Source organism: Macaca nemestrina, chromosome 7 (assembly GCF_043159975.1).
Source record: "Macaca nemestrina isolate mMacNem1 chromosome 7, mMacNem.hap1, whole genome shotgun sequence".
Classification (NCBI taxonomy): Eukaryota; Metazoa; Chordata; class Mammalia; order Primates; family Cercopithecidae; genus Macaca; species Macaca nemestrina.
The window spans coordinates 152,218,722-152,238,690 of record NC_092131.1 but is presented as its reverse complement, the minus strand read 5'-3'; the positions used below and the strand labels follow the sequence as shown (position 1 = coordinate 152,238,690).

The 19,969-nt window shown below is 37.7% G+C and overlaps 1 protein-coding gene across 4 annotated transcripts in view; it reads right to left on the bottom strand.

The window, feature by feature from the left end:
* The window catches only part of LOC105490532 (ATPase phospholipid transporting 8B4 (putative)), a 276,940-nt gene that overhangs the window by 59,645 nt on the left and 197,326 nt on the right, over positions 1-19,969 (bottom strand). For all 4 annotated transcript variants that reach the window (XM_024795544.2, XM_011756284.2, XM_011756282.2 and 1 more), the window contains 4 exons: positions 19,055-19,219; positions 17,989-18,100; positions 16,151-16,256; positions 282-429 (listed from right to left, as the gene is read on the bottom strand). In XM_024795544.2, the coding sequence (XP_024651312.2) occupies positions 282-429; positions 16,151-16,256; positions 17,989-18,100; positions 19,055-19,219 (531 nt within the window). The remainder of the gene's footprint in view (positions 1-281; positions 430-16,150; positions 16,257-17,988; positions 18,101-19,054; positions 19,220-19,969) is intronic.

Genomic DNA, 19,969 nt, shown 5'->3' with positions numbered 1-19,969 from the left:
AATACTGCTAAGTGGTCTACAGTCATTTAGACAAGATTGATATTCTGTGAATTTAGCATTTATTTGGAGCCTCCCCTTCACTGTGGTGATCCAAACAATAATGTATGAGATATAGATTAGAAGTTTCCTTTCCTTTTGCAAACAGGAAATCATCGCGTATGCCCTGTATTTAGTAGTGACGTTTGTCTGGAAAAGACAAAGGAGGTCTCATTACGATAGCACAAAAGAGATGATTACTGCGGTGAAGAAAAAGAAAGGACAAAAACCTTAGGCAAACTCACCAAACTGTGGCCATTTATGATTAAGGCATAATCTCCTGTTACGGTTTCTTCTACAATAGAATCCAACTCCAGCTGCTGCTTTTTTTCACAAACTACATGGCCATTGGAAACATTTCTGTTTTGTCCAGACAAATTTTCTTTTGCTTTCCTTAAAGGAGAGAGTGAAAAGTGAAACATAACAAAGCATACAGAGCATACCTACTAACTCTAACAAGAAACTCGCCTAGAGGTAAATTTATTTCACCACTATTCAGACAGAATATGGCATAAGACCCAGTTTCAGTAAGCAAGCTGGATAATTCTTTGTGATGGGAATACCATAGCAAATTTCCAAATTCCGGTATGTAGGAGAGTAAACATAGTGAAAACACAATCATCTTAAACGTTTCAAATTACCTAAAAGCTAAATCACCATCTTGAGCTGCGTTTGAACTAGGGGATCTTGATAGATTTGGTACTTAAGATTGTCTGAGCTTCAAGGGCTTAAGAACCACTGTCTGACATGCAATACTGTTAAATAATGGAAAGCACAAGACTAAAGACAATTGATGAAATCTTCTAGGAATTCCAGGGCATCTATCTGTAAAATAAATTCATCAATTCGAGGTACAATGTAATACGATCCAGCTTAAAATAGCGGTCCTCTGAGAAATATATTTTTTTAAAAATTTAACAAGAAAAAAAATGATGGTACTTACTGAATGGGCATAGCCATTATAATAGAATAGACAATTTTAAGCAAAAAATGTACTCATTAGCTTAAAAAATATAATAAATCTTCTAGGATAAAAACTAGACACCAAATTATAGAGGCTTGTTCCAAATGGAAACGCCCTCCAAATGCTCCAGATCTAATTAGCAGTAGCTATAAAACAATCCTGCCCACATCCCATGCATCTCTGCCATCTAAGAGGAAGATTGTAGGGTGACAGAGCACCCTTAGAAGTGGCATTCTACTGTTCTCTCCAAAATGGAAAGATGATGCCTTTAAAGGAAGGGAATTTCCTCTTCAAGAGCACTTGAGTGCAGGCTTTGAAGTAACGTAGGGCGAGCTGACATACCTACAGAAGTTTCAACCACAACCAGAGAACTATCCAGCATGGGTCATAACCGGCATTCACAAAATGAGCGCTCAGGAGAACATGGGGAGTGACAGAAGACCAGAAAGTGAATACTGTGTCTTTTGGTGAAATGAAATTACTCATCCTGTGTAGAAAATATTTATTAAAATCGTTTTGTGCTGAGTCTTCTCTGAAAGAAGAGAATGTCCACTTACCAAAATAACTATTTTAGCCCTCGGCTGTCTAATTATTTGAAAATGTAACACCAGTTGTTTACATACTAAGTTTAAAAACAAAAACAAAACAAAAAGATACATTAACTTCAAGCTCAATATCTCCTTCTGCTGTCCAGGACCAAAATCACATCTGCGTTTAGGAACCCAGAGGTCACATGGTTCCAAGAATGATATCATACATTTAACAATCAGTTTGCAGAATCAAAGAAAAAGATTTATAAAGTCAGAGTGCTACGTGTGAAATTTAGGGAGTTACAAAGGGGAGAGGGAGGTAGAACAGACATGAAAAATCATTGTTTTAAGTGAGAGGATCAGACTTTCCCATCAGATATCTATGTCAGGGAATCCTCCTCACAGTCATGAAAATTTACAGTGCCAAATAATAAAGAAAGCAAGGGAGACAAGTTCCTTGGAAATGAACATTTCTCCGACAATGTTGCAGAGCTCATAAATTGCGACTTCAGAAAGCACCACAGGGAAAACATCTCCTGAGTACTCATTTTGAGTAAAGTTCTCACTCGCTGTATAAATGACTCAATCTCTGTTTTCCCCTCAGAGAGTGAAAACATTCCAAAGAAGGGTGAAGTTCATTAAAGTATTGGCTGAAATTCTATTTACTTAGGACTTTTTTCTCCTTAAACTGTCTTCCTAACATCTCACATGAACCCTTTTCCAGGCAGAAAAGGGACAGTTTTTCTGGCTCTGCTGATATTGTCACTGCACTTTCTCTGCACAGGCCAACATCTCTTGGCCAGATTGGGCTTCCATATTTTTAGAACTTTGCCCATGCTCTATAGCTGTCATTTCTTTTTCTTCCTGGAACTTAGCTCTTCAAACACCAGCTGGTTCTCACAAAAACGATTTATTAGAAAGGGAAAAAGCTACACACAACTCCCTTCAATGACTACGAGCTATACATTTTTGCAAGCGTAACATACAATGCTTAACCACATAATACAAATAGCAAATGCTAAAACAAAAGAGTGCCTGTTTTTCCAAGCTGCGTAATGAAGGGCAGTTTATTACAATTCTTGGCATGCGGAATTGCATGAAGAGTTGAGGCAACTGTGGCATTCACAGCCCCACGCCACCACAAGCACAGCAAAGCATAGTTAGGCACATACTGGCTTGCATACAACCTATAAAAAGAAAAGAGAATGGTCGGAAAAAAGAGTCGTCTAGTCAGTCCTCTTAAGGCACTCTATATTGAAAGGTTAAATTGATCTGTTGTGGCCGGGCGCAGTGGCTCATGTCTGTAATCCCAGCACTTTGGGAGGCCAAGGCGGGCGGATCACCTGAGGTCGGAGTTCAAGACCAGCCTGACCAACATGGAGAAACCCCATCTCTACTAAAAATACAAAATTAGCCAGGCTTGGTGGCACATGCCTGCAATCCCAGCTACTCAGGAGGCTGAGGCCGGAGAATCGCTTGAACCCAGGAGGTGGAGGTTGCAGTCAGCTGAGATTGCACCATTGCACTCCAGCCTGGGCAACAAGAGCAAAACTCCATCTCAAAAAAAAAAAAAAAAAGAATCTGTTGGGAAAGGGATTGAAACCATGACACCCTGTTTAAAAGAAGAGAATCTGGACTTTTTGATACAAAAGCCAGAGCTTTGAGCTTGGAACCTGGTAAACTGGATTCAGACACAAGGACTGCCTCTGACAGCTCATGTTTCCACAGTTGAGTTATCTGACTTCTAGCCACTTGATTAGCTAGTGTCAGACCCACGGCTAGAACCTAGGTCTTCACCTTCACAGTTCTTGGTCTCCTGTAGCAAGCTGGTTTACACATAGAGTCAGCCACAGCTTGCCTCTAGGTTGGACTAAGACACAGTGCCAGAGGGACAGTTAAGGGACAGCCCTACCCTGCCAATAGTAGAGAAAGGGAGAAAGTATATGAAATTTTGATTTGAATTCCCAGTTCCATTCCTTACTACCCTACCTGAGAGACCTTTAAGATGTTCAACCTCTGAACCAGTTTCATTATTAGAGCTCAGGAAATGGGACCAGCCAATCAGTTTGGCTAATGCCCCAACCAGTCAAAATAGATCATGAAAGCTTGGGCTGCTGCACCAGTGTGTGCCAGAAGATCTACAAGATTACCTAAGTAAGTGCTCTAAAATTGTATGATTTATGAGAGAAATTTAATCTACTATAACATTTTTCCTGGGTGACTAGGCGTTAGGAATTAGGACCAAGATGCATTTTGTTTGGCCTACACAGTGTCTTAAAGAATCTCTATGACTTTATGGCCAACATGATGTTCCCATTCACCAAAGGCCCCATCACTCCCTGATGTATAATAGATAGCCCAGATCACGTGATTAATGCTATAAGCCTGGTCCTGAAGCCATTTGCATTTGAGAACCCTGCACATTCAAACCAATAATTTTCCACCAAGTAGATGTTCAAAAATACCAATACATATTTTGTTGATTAAAGAAGAAATATCAATTCCTAGTTATAGCACTGGGATACTTCTCAGAAGCAGTGGAGTCACTTTATGATTTAGTTAAAGAACATGAATTTTTCTAATAACAAAAGACGTGATCATGCTACAAAAATGAAATACAGAATGAGTTTTCCTCGCAGATTAATCAAAATTCTCAGTCTGTTTTCCTTTCAGCAGAAGACATGTGAATTGGTGAAATGTATTCAATGTAGTAATTTTCTGAGAAACCATAGCAGGGTTTAATTGTAGCTTTCTAAGCATGCCTTTAATAATAAGGCAGCTACAGCAGCAAAATTAACCCAGGACTCAAAGTGTCTAAAATGGTTTCACGACACTAAATTTGAAACAAGCCATGTGTATGATATGTATGAAAATTATATATCCATGTTTATAAAATTATCTAAGCACATTTGACAGGTTTAAATATAAGCATTTTTGTCATTTCTTTTCCATAGCTACTTTCATTCAGATCCTGTTCTTTGGTTACACTTTCTTTTTTAATGAACTCCCACTGAACTCAAAAAGCATAACACAAGAAAAAGGAATGGTGCAAATTTATGATTTCAAAATTTCATCCCAAAGCTGTGGGCTTAGATATAAGTAGCTGAGATTAGGAGTATAGAGAGCAACTTTGAGCAACAGCTTTTCCTGGATGCCATTTTACCCCAAGTCCTAATACTAAGAAAATGTACACTACAAATATAATGATTCCTCTTATATAAAATATTCTATCATATGCTGCCTCTCTGTCTTATACTTTAAGAATGGGGTTACCTACAAGTCTGAGTGGAAATAACATTATTTTCCACTCAGCTGAGCAAGGTGGCCCCAAGGCTTCTGAAATATTGAGTCTAGCTGGAAATTCTTTATTTTTTTTCTTCTGAATATTTTTCTTCTCATTAAAAAAGACAATTTTTAAGCTTTTTTCTAATTGTAAAAGCATTACACAAACACTATTACAACATCAGATAATACAAACAGCCAAAAAGAAGAAAGTAAACATGATCCATAATTCTATCACCCAGAGAGAACCATTGTTTATGTCCTTCAGATCTTAGTAGGCAAGGAGGTAAGGAGATGGGTAGATGTTTTATACATATATATACCTATATATATACCTATATATATACACACACTTTTTTGCAAAAAGAGAGATCATATTATGCATGATGTTTTCTAATCTCATTTTTCACTTAACAAAAATATCATGGACATTTTCCAATGTCAAGAAATACAAAATCACTTTGAATGACTGAAGAGTATTCCATTGCATGTATATATCATAGCATTGAACAAAATCCTTCATGGATGGTTATTTGAACTATTTCTCATCTCTATTATCATAAATCAATATAGCAATAGACATTCCTTTTTATACAAACTCATACATTTGTTCACTTATTTTCTTAAGGGAAATTTCTAGAAGAATCATTGGGTAAAAACTATGCATATGTGTAATTTTGAAATATACTGCTAGTTTGTCCTCTAGGGAGTTTCTATCAACTTACACTCCCAACAACAGTATACAAGTAGTTCACATTTCTCCATATTCTTTCCACATAATGACAGTTATGTCATCTAGTCAACCAAATGTAGTTGGATAAAATCTTGAGATATTAACTCAATCACTCCTTCTCCCACTACTACTAGGACCACAAGTGACCCTCTCTATTTAACTAGAAATATGCTTTGCTTCAGGAGGATCTGCAGAGTCAAATATAGAAGGAGAAAAACAGAACCAAACTTTTGCTTTTTGAGCACCAAAATAGGGTTTTGAAACTCATAGCAGCATCATTAGTCTGAATTTCAGCAATCTGGAATTTCACTAATTGGACTTTTGGAAAAAGAAGGGGGGGATTTCTTTAAGTATCAAAAGAATAAACTTTAAATGAGTCAAAGCATTAAAATGATGACAAAAGGAGCAGAGTAGAAAGAAATTACTTTCCTTCATTTCCCATCCCAGCCTAGGGATAGAGGTCTTTGAGGAGGAGTTAAGAAACAGATAAATAATGGCTAAAAGAAGTCTGGGTCCTGACCCACACCTGGATTGGTAGTGGATGAAGGAACCGTGTGGCTAATGGAATCCTCAGATAAATTTGGGGCAATCAGCAGAGTAAAGGGATTTTAGAAACTGAAGTGGCTGCATAAGAACACAAGTCCTCTTGGGCACAGAGAGGTGAGGAAGAGCAGCCACACTTTCCGTGGTGCCCCAGCAGAGTGTGGAAGTCAGCCAAGAGAGAAAGCCAACAACAACCCTAAGAGAGCAGAGACCAGACAGGAACACAGACATGGGGAGTGCTGGGTGCCAGCAGGGTAGACACTGATGAACAGTGACAGGTGAGGCAATTGTGCATCCCAGACTTGAACCAAATTTAACTGAAAATGCCTAGTTTAACTGTTCTGTCATCAGACAGAAAGAGGTTCGAGTTCAGTTTTAGAAAATTTAATGAGTTTCTATTCTTGCATGCCTGAGCACACTCTGGGCTGTGAAAGTTAGACAACCTAGCAGTGACAAAGCCTCCTACTACTTCTCTTCACATCCAATCAAATTTCAAGACCTATTCATTCTACCTCCAAAAAGCTGTCTATTTTATTCTACCCCTTCCTTCCCCTGCAGTTCCAGGCCTGCTGCCCTTATTGGGGAAATAGTTACAAAAGTAGACCTTGTTGGTGGAAAGATTGGAATCCATGGCTGAAAGAATGAAGGAAGGGAGAAGGAAGAAAATAGAGACAGAATGAGGAAGGCAAGAAAGATGCTCATGGAACAGTCATAAAGCTTTAAGTTCTTATCTAATCCCCCAAATAAAATAAGCTATAGAGTAGATATTTGTATCCCCATTTTACAAATGAAGAAACCAAGCAGAGAGAGTTTATTCCCATATCAAAAGTTCCCCACTCAGTCTAAGTATGAAGCTGAGATTCCACCTTAAATCCAGTTGACAGGAAGCCGTACTCTTTCTCCTACATCTGCTATTTCTGCTGCAAATTTCTGCTGACTCTACTGGCTAATCTGGTGTCTGACCATTTACTCAAGTGAAGCAGTGAGATGCCTTCACAACTATATTTTTTAGATTAATTGATTAATTATTAAAGGGAATAGGAATACATCTAAGGTATGTCTAGGGAAACACATGGCAAGTGCACAGGCTCTGGGGCCAAGCTGCCTAATTCACATCCCACCTGAACCATGGACCACTTTGGGCAAGTTTCTTACCCTCTATATACTTCAACTTCCTAATCTGTCCAACAGGGAAAATAGTAATGCCTATGATTGAGTTTCTTAAGAACAAAATGAGGTAATACATATGTACTCCCTACAATACTGTTCCAGGCACTGTCTCAAAACATTTAGCAATAAGCTTATTAAAATCTAGATCCGTCTGCATCTATCTTCCTTCAGCAAGAGTCAAATTCTGAATGAGAGTGGTGCTTCAAGATGTACGACTAAAGGCATCTGGCAGTTGCCTCCTCCACAAAGAAGCACCAAGATAGAGAGTAGATAATCATACTTCCAATATGTTATCTAAGAGAGAACACTGGAATTCAAGAGAGAAGTGACAGGAAACACCTAAAAGAAAGAAGGGAACAAGGCATCCTGCCTGGCTGGGAGCCCAGAAGGGCTCTCCAATGTAGGGAAAGTATAAGTGAGGGATGCTCGGTGGTCCACAATCCCACCACAGACTCCAATCCTAGCCATGGAAGAGCCTCCTCTCAACCCTTTCAGACCCTGAAATTAACATAGGGAGCTGCCTGAAGACAAGGCAGTGCCATTGCCCCCAGAGAGGGAGCTCACACTGAGTCCCACATACCACTCTAAGTCCTAAGGAGCTACAGCAAAGTGTCATTTTGAGAGCCCAGCCCCACCAGACTGCATCCTGCCTGCAGGCCCAACAGTACCTCCCTTTCCACATTCCTGGAGCTCCACTGACATTCCCCACCTGCAGCCACCACCACTGCCACCACTGCCACCACAGCGAAAGTGCAAGACACTGACAGCAACCCCACCACCCTTCCAGCAACAGGACTTCCTCACATTTTCACATGCCCTAAGGATAGGCTACCCCACAGATAACTGCCACCTACAGCCAAAGCATACCCTTCCCAGTCACCTGCCTAAGGCTGCGACTACTAAAAGCAATCCCACTCACCCCAGCAGCCAGCAGGGTCATAGTGCAGCTACTGCACCGCCACCTGAGCATTCCACCAGAGGCCTTGGGATAACCCTGTCCCTGTCCACCACAGCCAGCACCCATATCTACCACTGGACAGCGAGGAGAAAAGGAACATACAGACAGGTCTGTCCAGCCTAGCTTTGACCACCCTCTATACCCTCAACCCCAGTGCTTAAGCATATCACCTAGGGGCCTGGGGATCACCCGGCTCCATCACCATCCACCGCCATGGCTCCATCCTCCATCGTGAGCACTCCTCCCAGAGACTAGAAGACAGGTTAACCCAGCCTGCCACTACCACCACAGCTAGCATCCACCTGTACTTACCACCTGTGGACCTGGGGACTGGCCTGACCAGCCTGCCACAGCCACTGCCAACACCAGCATAGACTATTTGGGAGCCAGAGAGTTGTCCAACCACTGCTACTGCCATTGCCTATGGCATGCCTGCAGCCCAGGGGCCCAAGGTTCAGCCCACTGCTTCTACTGCTGGCACCTGAGCAAGCCTCCTGGTGACCCAAGAATCAGCCCACCAGGACACACTAACACCAGTGCCAAATGTGCTACCCTTGGGCCCAAAGACAGGCAGGCTCAGCCTGCCACTGCTTCCACTGGTGCCCAAGACTGTCCCACCTGCTGTCCCCATGCCCAATACAACTTCACTATAGCCTCCATTAACAGCCATACCCTAAGCCACTGAGGAAGTCACAGACACCACTGGCTTTGTTTACAAAAAAAAAAGCCAAATAAATTATATGGAGACTATACTACTGCACACATCCAGAATCAAAGCCAAAGTGCCCTACCCAACAAATACCATAGATACATATTGAGGAAGTCCTCTTCTATCAAAGTAAATCCACGAAATTGGAAGAAGTGACTATTACACCAGATGTGCAGATAGCAACTTAAGGACACAAGAAACATGAAAAAGCAAGGAAATATAATTCCAAAGCAACACCATAATTCTCCAGTAACAGATTCCAATGAATAGGAAATTTATGAATTTCCCATAAAAATAATTCAAAATAATGATATGATAGAAGTTTAGTGATTTACAAGGGAACAAAGATAAACAATACAAAGAAATGAGAAAAACAATTCAGGATATGATTGAGAAATTTACCAAAAAGGTAGATATCACAACGAAGAACCAGACAGAAATCCTGCAACTGAAGAATTCATTGAATGAAATAAAAATTATATTTGAGAGCTTCAGCAATAGACTAGATCAAGCAGAAGAGAGAATTTCAGAACTTGAAGACAAGTCTCTTGAAATAACCCAGTCAAACAAAAGTAAAACAAAAGAATCAGCAAAAGTAGACAAAGCCTACATGACATGTGAGACAACACAAAGCAACCACATATCTGAATTATCAGCATTCCCAAAGGTGAAGAGAGAACGAAAGTATTCAAAAGCCTATTGATGAAATAATAGATAAAATCTTCCCAACTCTAGCAAGAGATGTAGACATTGAAATACAGGAGGCCCAGCAATCCCCAAACGAGTACAATGCAAAAAGGTCTTCTCTCTGACACATTATAGTCAAACTGTCTAAAGTCAATGACAACAAGAAAATTCTAAAAATAGCAAGAGAAAAGCATCTAGTCACCTATAAAGGAGTTGCCATCAGACTTACCATGGACTTATCAGTAAAAACCTTACAAGCCAGAGGATAATAGGACAATACATTTAAAGTGCTGAAAGACAATATCTGGAAGTCAAGAAGTACTATACCCTTAAAAGTTATCCTTTTTGGAGAAATAAAGTTATTTCTAAATAAGGTTACTTTATTGTAGAGAAATAAAATTACCCTCTTTGGAGAAATAAAGTCTTGCCCAGACAAGCAAAAACTAAGGGAATTCAACACTACTAGAAAAGCCCTACAAGAAATAGTTGAGGGAATCCTAAACCTGGAAGCAAAAGGGCAATATCTACTATTACAAATAACACATAAAAGTGCAAAACTCACTGGTAAAGCAAACACACAAATGAGGAAGAGAAAGGACTCATAGTTACAACTAAAGAAAACTACTGACACAAAAGTATATAATAAAAAAGAAAGGAACAGAAGATATATACAACATCCAGAAAACAATTAACAATGTGACAGGAACAAAACCTCACATATCAATAGCAACTTTCAATGGAAATGAATTAAATTTTCCACTTGAAACATATAGAGTGGCTGAATGGGTTTTTTAAAAATGTGATCCAGATGGCCTGGATCTGGATCTATAAAAATGTGATCTACATGCTGCCTACAAGAAACTTCTTAACCTGTGAAGACACCTATAGATTGAAAGTAAAGGTATAGGAAAAGATGTTCCTCACAAACAGAAACCAAAAGCAAGCAGGAATAGCTATACTTTTATCAGGCACAAGATACTTTAAGCCAAAAATAGTAAAAACAGCCCAAAAGATCATTTTATAATGATAAAGGGATCAGTTCAGTAAGAAGATATTACCATAAGAGGATATTACAATTCTAAATATATATGCACCCAACACGGAAGCACCCAGATATATAAAGCAAATATCACTAGATCTAAAGGGAGAAGTAGACTCCAATACAATAATAATAAGGGACTTCAACAGTACATTCTCAGCATCAAATAAATCATTTAGACAGATAATCAATGAAGAACATTAGATTTAAACTGGACTTTAGATCAAATGGACTGAACAGACATCCACAGGACATTTTATCCAACAGTTGCAGACTACACATTCTTTTCACCAGCACATGGAACATTCTCTAGTATAGGCCATAAGTTAGGCCTGAATATGAGTCTCAACAAATTTTTGAAAATTGAAGTCATATCAAGTATCTTCTCAGACCACAATGGAATGAAACTAGAAATCAATACCAAGAGGAACTTAGAAACAATATGCTACATGAAAATTGAACATGTTCCTGAATGAATACTGGGCCAATGAAGAAAGTAAGATGAAAATGAAAAGATTTCCTCAAACATATGAAAATGGAAACAAAACGCACCAAAACCTATGGGATACAGCAAAAGCACTGCTAGCAGAGAACTTTACAGCAATAAATGCCTACATCAAAAAAGTAAAAAGATTTTAAATAAGCAATATAATGAAATGACTGAAAGAACCTGAAAAGCAAGAACAAAACCCAAAATTGGTAGAAGGTAAAAGATAATAAAGATCAGAGCACACGTAAATAAAATAGGCTAAAAAATACAAAGGATCAATGAAATGAAAACTTGTTTATTTTTTTTTTGAAAAGATGAACAAAGTTAATAAACTTTCAGCTAGACTAACAAAGAAAAAAAGAGACAGGATCCAAAAAACAAAATCAGGAATGAAAATGAAGACATTACAACTTACGCCACAGAAATATATAAGATCAAGATTTTAAGAACAACTACATGCTAACTAACAGGAAAACCTAGAGGAAATGGATAAATTTCTGGACACATGCAACCTTCTAAGATTGAATCAGGAAGAAACAGAAAATCTGAACATACCAAAAGCCAGTAATGAGATTGAATCTGCAATAAAAAGTCTCCCAACAAAGAAAAAGCCAGAATTGGATGACTTCACTACCAGATTCTACCAAACGTGTAAAGAAGAACTAATATAAGTTATCCTTAAGTATCCCAAAAAACTGAAGAGAAGGGAATTCTCTCTAACTTGTTCTACAAGGCCAGCATTACCCTGATACCAAAATCAGAGAAGAACACAACAAAAAAAGAAAACTACAGGTCAATATCCCTGATGAACATAGACATAAATGTCCTCAACTAAAAACTAACAAACTAAGTCCAACAGCAGGCTTGGGTGTGGTGGCTCCATGCCTTGTTTTGCTGTGTTTCCCAGGCTAGTCTCAAACTCCTGGGCTCAAATGATCCTCCTGTGGGAAGCCAAGGCAGGCAGATCATTTGAGCCCAGGAATATGAGACCAACCTAGGAAACATGGCAAAACTCTATCTCTACAAAAAATACAAAATTAGTCAAGTGTGGTGGTGGCTTATACCTGTAGTCCCCGCTACTCAGGACGCTGAAGTGGGAGGATCACTTGAACCCAAGAGGCTGAGGCTGCAGTGAGCTATGATTGCACCACTGCACTGAAAGCCGGGTGACAGAGCAAGACCCTGTCTCAAAAAACTAAAAAAAAAAAAATCCTACAACAGATCAAAAATATAATATACCACGATCAAGTGAAATTTATCTCAGGAATGCAAGCATGGTTCAACATATGTAATAAACATGATACATCACGTCAACAAAATGAAGGACAAAAACCATATAGTTATCTCAATCGATGCAGAAAAAGCATTTGATAAAATTCAACATCCCTTCATGATAAAAACTCTCAACAAACTAGGTGTAGATGGAACACAACTCAACATAATAAAATCTATATATGACACACAAAGCTAACATCATACTGAACGAGGAAGAGTTGAAACTCTTTTTTCTAAGCACTAGAACAAGACAAGGATGCTCACTTTTATACTCTGATTCATCATAACTGAAAGCCCTAGCCAGAGCAATCAGGCAAGAGAAAAAAATCAAAGCCATCCAAATTAAAACATAGAAGTCAAATTGTTCCTGTTTGCAAGCAACATGATCTCACATTCAGAAAAAAATCAAATGATTCCACCAAAAACTCTTAGAACTGATAACCAAATTCAGTAAAGTTTTAGGATACAAAATCCGTAGTGTTTCTATACATCAATAATGAAGTACCTGAGAAAGAAATCAAGAAAGCAATCCCATTTACAATAGCTTTTTTTTAAAAAAAAAATACTTAATGATAAATTTAACCCAGGAGGTGAAAAACCTCCACAAGGAAAACTACAAAACACCAGTGAAAGAAATTGTAGAGGGCACGAACAAATGAAAATATATTCTATGCTCATAGATTGAAATAATTCATATTGTTAAAATGATCACACTACCCAATGCAATTTCTATCTAAATATCAATGTTATTTTTCACAGAAACGGAAAAAAAATCCTAACATTCATATGGAACCAAAAAAGAGCCCAAATAGCCAAAGCAATCCTGACCAAAAAGAACAAAGCTAGAGGCATCACACTATCTGACTACAAAATATATTACAAAACTAAAGTAACCAAAACAGCACGGTATTGGTATAAAACAGACACATAGGCCAAACAGACACAACAGAATACAGAACCCAGAAATAAATCCAAACATTTACAGTCATTGGATTTTTGACAAAGACACCAAGTACACACACTAGGGAATGGACATCCTCTTCAATAAGCAGTGATGGGAAAATTGAATATCCATATGCAGAAGAATGAAACTGGACCCCTATCTCTCACCATATACAAAAATTAACTCAATATGAATTAAAGACTTACATATAATCCCCCAAATGATATAACTACTAGAAGATAACATAGGGAAAACAACTTCCAGACACTGGTCTCTAGGCAATGATTTTATGGCTAAGACCTCAAAAGCACAGGCAACAAAAACATAAACAAGTGAGACTACATGAAATAAAAAAGCTTCTGCACCGCAAAGGAAACAATCAACACACTGAAGAGACAGTCTGCTGAAAGGAAGGAAGTATTTGTAAACTATTCATCCAACAAGGGACTAATATCCAGAATATACAAGGAACTCAATTCAACAGTAAGAAAACAACCCAATTAAAAAGCAAAGAACATGAATAGATGTTTCTCAAAAGAAGACACACAAATAGCCAACATATCTATGAAAAAAATGCTCAACATCATTAATCATCCGAGACATGCAAATCAAAACCACAGTGAGATGTGATTTTATTTCAACTAGAATAGCTACTATTAAAAAATAAATAAATAAATAACAGATGCTGGTAAAGGGAGCTATTACACTTTGTTGGTGAGAATGTAAATTGGTACAGCCACTAGAGAAAACACTATGGAGATTTCTCCAAAAACTAAAAATAGAACTACCATATGATCTAACAACCCCACTACTGGGTATTTATTCAAAGGAAATGAAATTGTTATATCAAAGGGATATCCGCACCGCATGTTTACTGTAGCACTACTCATAATATCAAATATATGAAATCAACCCAAGTGTCCATCAATGGATGAATCAATAAAGAAAATGTGGTGTATCCACATACAATGGAATACTATTCAACCATCAAAAAAGAATGAAATCCTACCATTTTAAGCAACATGAATGGAACCATGGGTTCCATGTTAAGTCAAATAAGGCACAGAATGACAAGTTTCACATGTTCTCACTCCTGTGTGAAAACTAAAAAAGTTGATCTCACAGAGAGTAGAATGATAGATACCAGACACTAGGAAGGTTGTATGGGTGAGAGTGGGGGGATGAAGAGAGGCTGGTTAACTAGTACAAACGTATAGTTAGATGGAAGGAATAAATTATAAAGTTCAACAGCAGAGTAGGATGGCTATAGTTAGAAACCATTGTTGTATATTTCAAGTTAGCCAGAAGAGAGGACTTTCTTTCCCAACACAAAGAAATGATAAAGACTCAAAGTGATGGATATCCTAAATATACTGACTTGAACATTATACATTCTATCCATGTAATAAAATATCACATGTGCCCCAAAAATATGTATATATATATATCAATTTAAAAAGAGTCAACCCAAAAATCAAAAGGTAAAGAATCTACTTTTAAAATTTTAATTGATTATTAAATAAGTTATTATTTCCCCAATTGACTTTATGGGGTCTATCATTAAAATGATATCAATAATAATATTTAAATTATATTAGTAGTACCTAATTAAATTTCCCAACTTTTATTTGGCAAAGACATATGCAGTGTCTAGTCATAGTTTCTAACCAGCATGATATAGCAGGTTTTTTTTTTTTTTTTTTTTTAACTGCAGGTAAAACAGAGAAGCTGGGAGATTCATGTGCAAGTACCATCAACTAGCAGTGCTGACTTTTAAGACTTCCTTTTCTTAAAGTTCAGGAAGAATAGTTTAATGACAAGACGTATTAGGGAAGCCACAGTGCTCTACTATTATATTGAAGGAAGGTTAGCTCCTCATCTAGAATGGAGCAAGCAACAAACAATTTGTCTCTGTCATCATTCTGCTTGGCCAGTCTCTAAGTGAGTTGAGCTTAGAGAAGCTACTACAAGCAACAAGGAAGCAAAAATTGTTATAAAACATTATTTTTAAAGTTCTAGGAAAATATTTATGCAGATTTTTAAATGTTCTTCTCCAAATGAAGTAACAAGAAATAAGGAAATGAAATACATTGGTACATCTTAAGAAATATTATTTCTCAAACTTTAATATCTGTCCACTGTTACCTCCAATTTCAGCACTTATATATTTTTCACACTGTGCAGTAGTGACACAAATTTCACAGTATTTTATTTCACATGAACAGTATATATCTGGGTTCAATAGTGACTATGTCAAAATATCTACTTTCTTTAATGCTGAAAGACTATTCCATCTTTATATGTCATCGACGACAGCTGTGTCTTCCAAACTTACCTGATCATGAGCTTCATCTAGGTGTTTATTAAATGCAAAGTCCCAAATCCCATTCCCTGTTGATTCTTAATTCGTAGGTCAGAATGGAGCTAGGGAATTGGTATTTTTAACAAGTATCTCATGATACTGATCACTCATCACCACGCAAGAGTTAGCAGGTACTGACCAAAGCACAATTTTAAAGGACAACTCAACATAGCTGATTTGAAATTCTTTTCTAAAAATACTTGAGAAATGCTGGAGGCCTGAAGACAATAATTCATTACTGACATCAACTTTATCTCAGTTTGTCACCAAAATGAATGGAAGCAGCTTAGGAAACATGTACAAAGAACTTTATACTAATTTAAGACCACAGGAAACTACAGCATAACTTTCCACTTTCTCAACTCTTGGATCTTTTTTCCCTCCCTCCCTCTCGTCCTTCCATCCTTTCCTCCTTCCTTCAACACCTACCTGAGTTCTTCTCTCACTTCCACAGCATTATTCCCTGCTATCACAAACACATCATTCATGTCATCAGTCAGCATGTTGCAGGCATAACCGATGTTGATGGCAGTTTCTAAAACAAAATAAAGCCCAACTCAGTTAAAATGTTACTTAATAATGTAAGTCCATTTTTAATGAAAGTTTTGAGGGCTTAGCTGTATTTTCTTACAGCCTACAGGCCCTCTCAAATTTACTACTTGCTAAACCCATGCCCAAGTAGCAACAGCAACAAATGTGCAGCCTTCTCATCTAGTTTTCAGAAAAACCTTTTCATTCCCAAATTAGCACTCATGAAAATACCTTAAGATCTTGTGACATAATATGTACAAATATAAAACCTTTGACCAGAAGTCCAAATACTGTCTTGGGAGAGCTAAACTACTAAACTTAGCCAATATTTAATTCTGATATGGAAGACAATTTGAAGGAAAAAAACTCACAAAATGTTCAGTTGAATGAAAAAAACAATGGTCTTACAAAATTTTTATAGTTCTCTCAAACACAACCTTGCCATTTTCCCATTAAATATATGGAAGTTTGGCATTTGACTATCATCTCAAAAACCACCCAGCACTGTTCTCCTAGAGAACTGGGGAATCAGATGGTGTTGGGTAATTCTTCCTCTAATTTTATAGAAATGGAACCTAAGATAATCAGATAACTCCTTCTATCTGATAGAGTTATTTGATTGTCTCTAACAGTACAGAATAATTAGACTGTAGCTAATTCTGTGGAATCATTAGTTTTGTCCCAAATTAAGGAAGGTAATTGATAAAATCTCAGCATATACCTTGTATAAACCACAGAAATTAAAGCTAAATAATAGTAAATTCATGGATATTTGTAATAATAGAACAGCTGTAACTGACTGAAATCAAACTCTAGAGAGTTTCTATCTAGTAACACACCCAAGTGCTCAACTTTCTACTGTTTATTTTTTGTGGCCAATGATTTGGATAAAGATGCAGAGAACTGATTTATCACATCTGCAAATCCCCTAATGCTGTAAAAAAAAATACCTAATAAGTAGATAGAATTTTAACACAGGTGTGTGCCAGTTAATTGAATATTTTCAGTTTACAAATAGCCAAGCATAAAATCATTTTTGTTTTAATCATTACTGCTAGCAGTAGATCAAAAACATGTTGGTCCCCTTTTCTTTCATAGGAAATGTAGTAGAACATGATGACTCACTAATGATTTGGCATTCTGTCAAGCCTGAAAGTCAATGAATTCTCACTGTACCTTGTATAGATAGTCCTGGAATTCAGCCAGGTTGCACTATTACAGCCGTAGTAGCCTTATTAAAATACCAAAATATTTATATAAACGGTTGATAAACAGCTGTTTCCCTGAGCTTCTTCAAAGTGTTCCCATCACCCTGACACCTGCCCTAAGATCCTTCAAATTCCCCACCATCAAGAAACTAAAGGAGTAACCCAAGGTCTCCAATATCCTGCTTCAGTTCTGTGCCAATATCTGTCCTGACTGGGGACAGTGTTCATATAAACCAACTGTTAAACATTCTTAATACCATTGTTGCCTCTAGGTATAATGACTATATTCAAGAGGCAATTGGACTGAAACTCAGCTGATCCCAGCTTATACTATGGAAGGCATTTTGTTAGTTTGGTTTGTTTTAAAATAGATTCTTGCAATACATTAACTTTCTTTTCTCTATTTCAAGTCTTTCCTATGTGGAAGATACGATGAATAATTAATTAACCTTTCTGGTTAATTAAAATTTTGTGATATAAGTCATCTCCCCATTTTCAAAATATCATCATCATCCATTTTCAAGTTACCTTGTTTGTCTCCTGTTAGGACCCAGATCTTAATATTGGCTAGTGATAAACTTGTAACTGTTTCAATAACACCCTCTTGTAACTTATCTTCTACAGCAGTGGCACCTAGTAGCTTTATTGAAAAACAGAGAAAAACTTATGTTAATGCATGCAAACAACATCTATAACATCTACGATTTCACTCACAGAGTTTGGAAGCCAAAGAATATGAATTGAAGACAGAAATTATGATACTTTGATATAGCAGGCAACCTATTTTGTGTGAAAGTGGGTTGGGAAGGACTCCAAAAGGAAGCTCCCAAATCAAGCCAACTTAACAGCAGAGATCCTGGGAGTTATTATTTACCTGAAGGGGCGGATATGCTCAGATAACATGTTAGCGTGAGCAGTAAGAAGCCATTTGGACTTAAGAACTCCCCAGCTGCTTCCCCACTTATATCAACAAATGAGGGGTCCAAAGAACAGCCTTCATTCCATGGTCAGGAAGCTGGTCACAAAAAGTCTAGTCATTCTTCTACATTAACAAACAAGCAGATGCCATAAACTAAAGTGAGGGTTCCTGCACGATTTTTCATTGAAAGATGAACAAAGCATACTCTCCTGGCCACTGGGGCTTCAGGTAAGAGTGGTTTTTAGAATAGACCATGCTCTGGATAGCACAGATATCATCAGAATCTCATGGCCTAGGATGGTTTAGAGCTGTAGCCCCATTCTTCACAGCAAATTTCTCTGCTCTCAAAAGGTGGATCATAAAAAAAGGAGAAAAATAAAAATCCCATAACATCAAGGACACATCAGAGGTTGACAAAGAATAGGGAGCCTACTATCTTCTACTCTTGGGAAGCTTCCAATTGCTTAAGCTACTGCTAATAGAAATACAGTTCTAGGCTCTCTAGGACCATACGTGGAAAACTCAAAGCCAACCTATAAAGCACGATTCAGTAATTGAAAGAGAAACATCTGCTGTATGCAAGATGATTTAGCCAATGGCTTATTTCTATGCTAAATCTCTAAACACATATTATCTTTCCTGTAAACACAAATCATCATGCTTCTAAACTCATACCATCAAATCTCTTTCAATTTCTTCATACAACCCAGCTATTCGTTCATCCCTCTCTTCTGTGGCAGCATTCGCATCTTCAAGCATCTTATGCCACTCTTTAAAGTACTTGTCATCCAGGTCTCTGTGTGCAATGGCCAAGGTCCGAAGGCCTTCCCCTGCAAATTCCTGCCAGAGATGACATAGACTCATGAACCATCAAAGAAACAATAAGCACAGAAATAACAACAACAAAAATAATTGGTAAGAAATGTTCCACTCAAATTCATTTTGTCCTAAGAGCACTGCTTGGCTATCCTTACTCTCAACTGTTTAGTCTCCTCAGAAATGGGAGATAATGTATGTATTTTCCATTTTATTTCTATGAGGTTAAAACATGCAGGGGAGCAAGACTTCCCCCTAAAGACAGTTGAAAGCCCGCTGAAGTATCCTAGTTGAGAGGTGATCAATGACACCCATGACTTGAGATACTCATTTATGGCAATACATATTTGTTTCCAATCTGTCCTTTACAGAAGGAAGCATTTCTGGCCATGAGAGGGACCCAGTGTGTTTTACGGACCTCAGCTTTCAGTGAAGAGGAAAGGACTCTTGGAGAAGCCATAGTTCTCAAATCAAAGGCAGGAGGCTCTCTCCAGGAACCACAACATGACATCCCACCAAAGTCTTGTCACATTCCCCCTAGTGATATGCTATGCCTAAAACTAACTGAATCCTACTTTTGTATATGCTTGAAAACTTTCATAGCTTTTTTCAATAAAAAGCTAAAAGTAAATAATAAATAAATAAATAGATGTTAAATAGTCAGATATTAGAAGTTTAAGCATATTACTTAAGGTTATAACCATAACTTCTAGGGCAAAAGGGGAGAGAAAGGAAGAAAAGCTAATATAAGTGGTTGCTTCTGGGAAGCAGGAC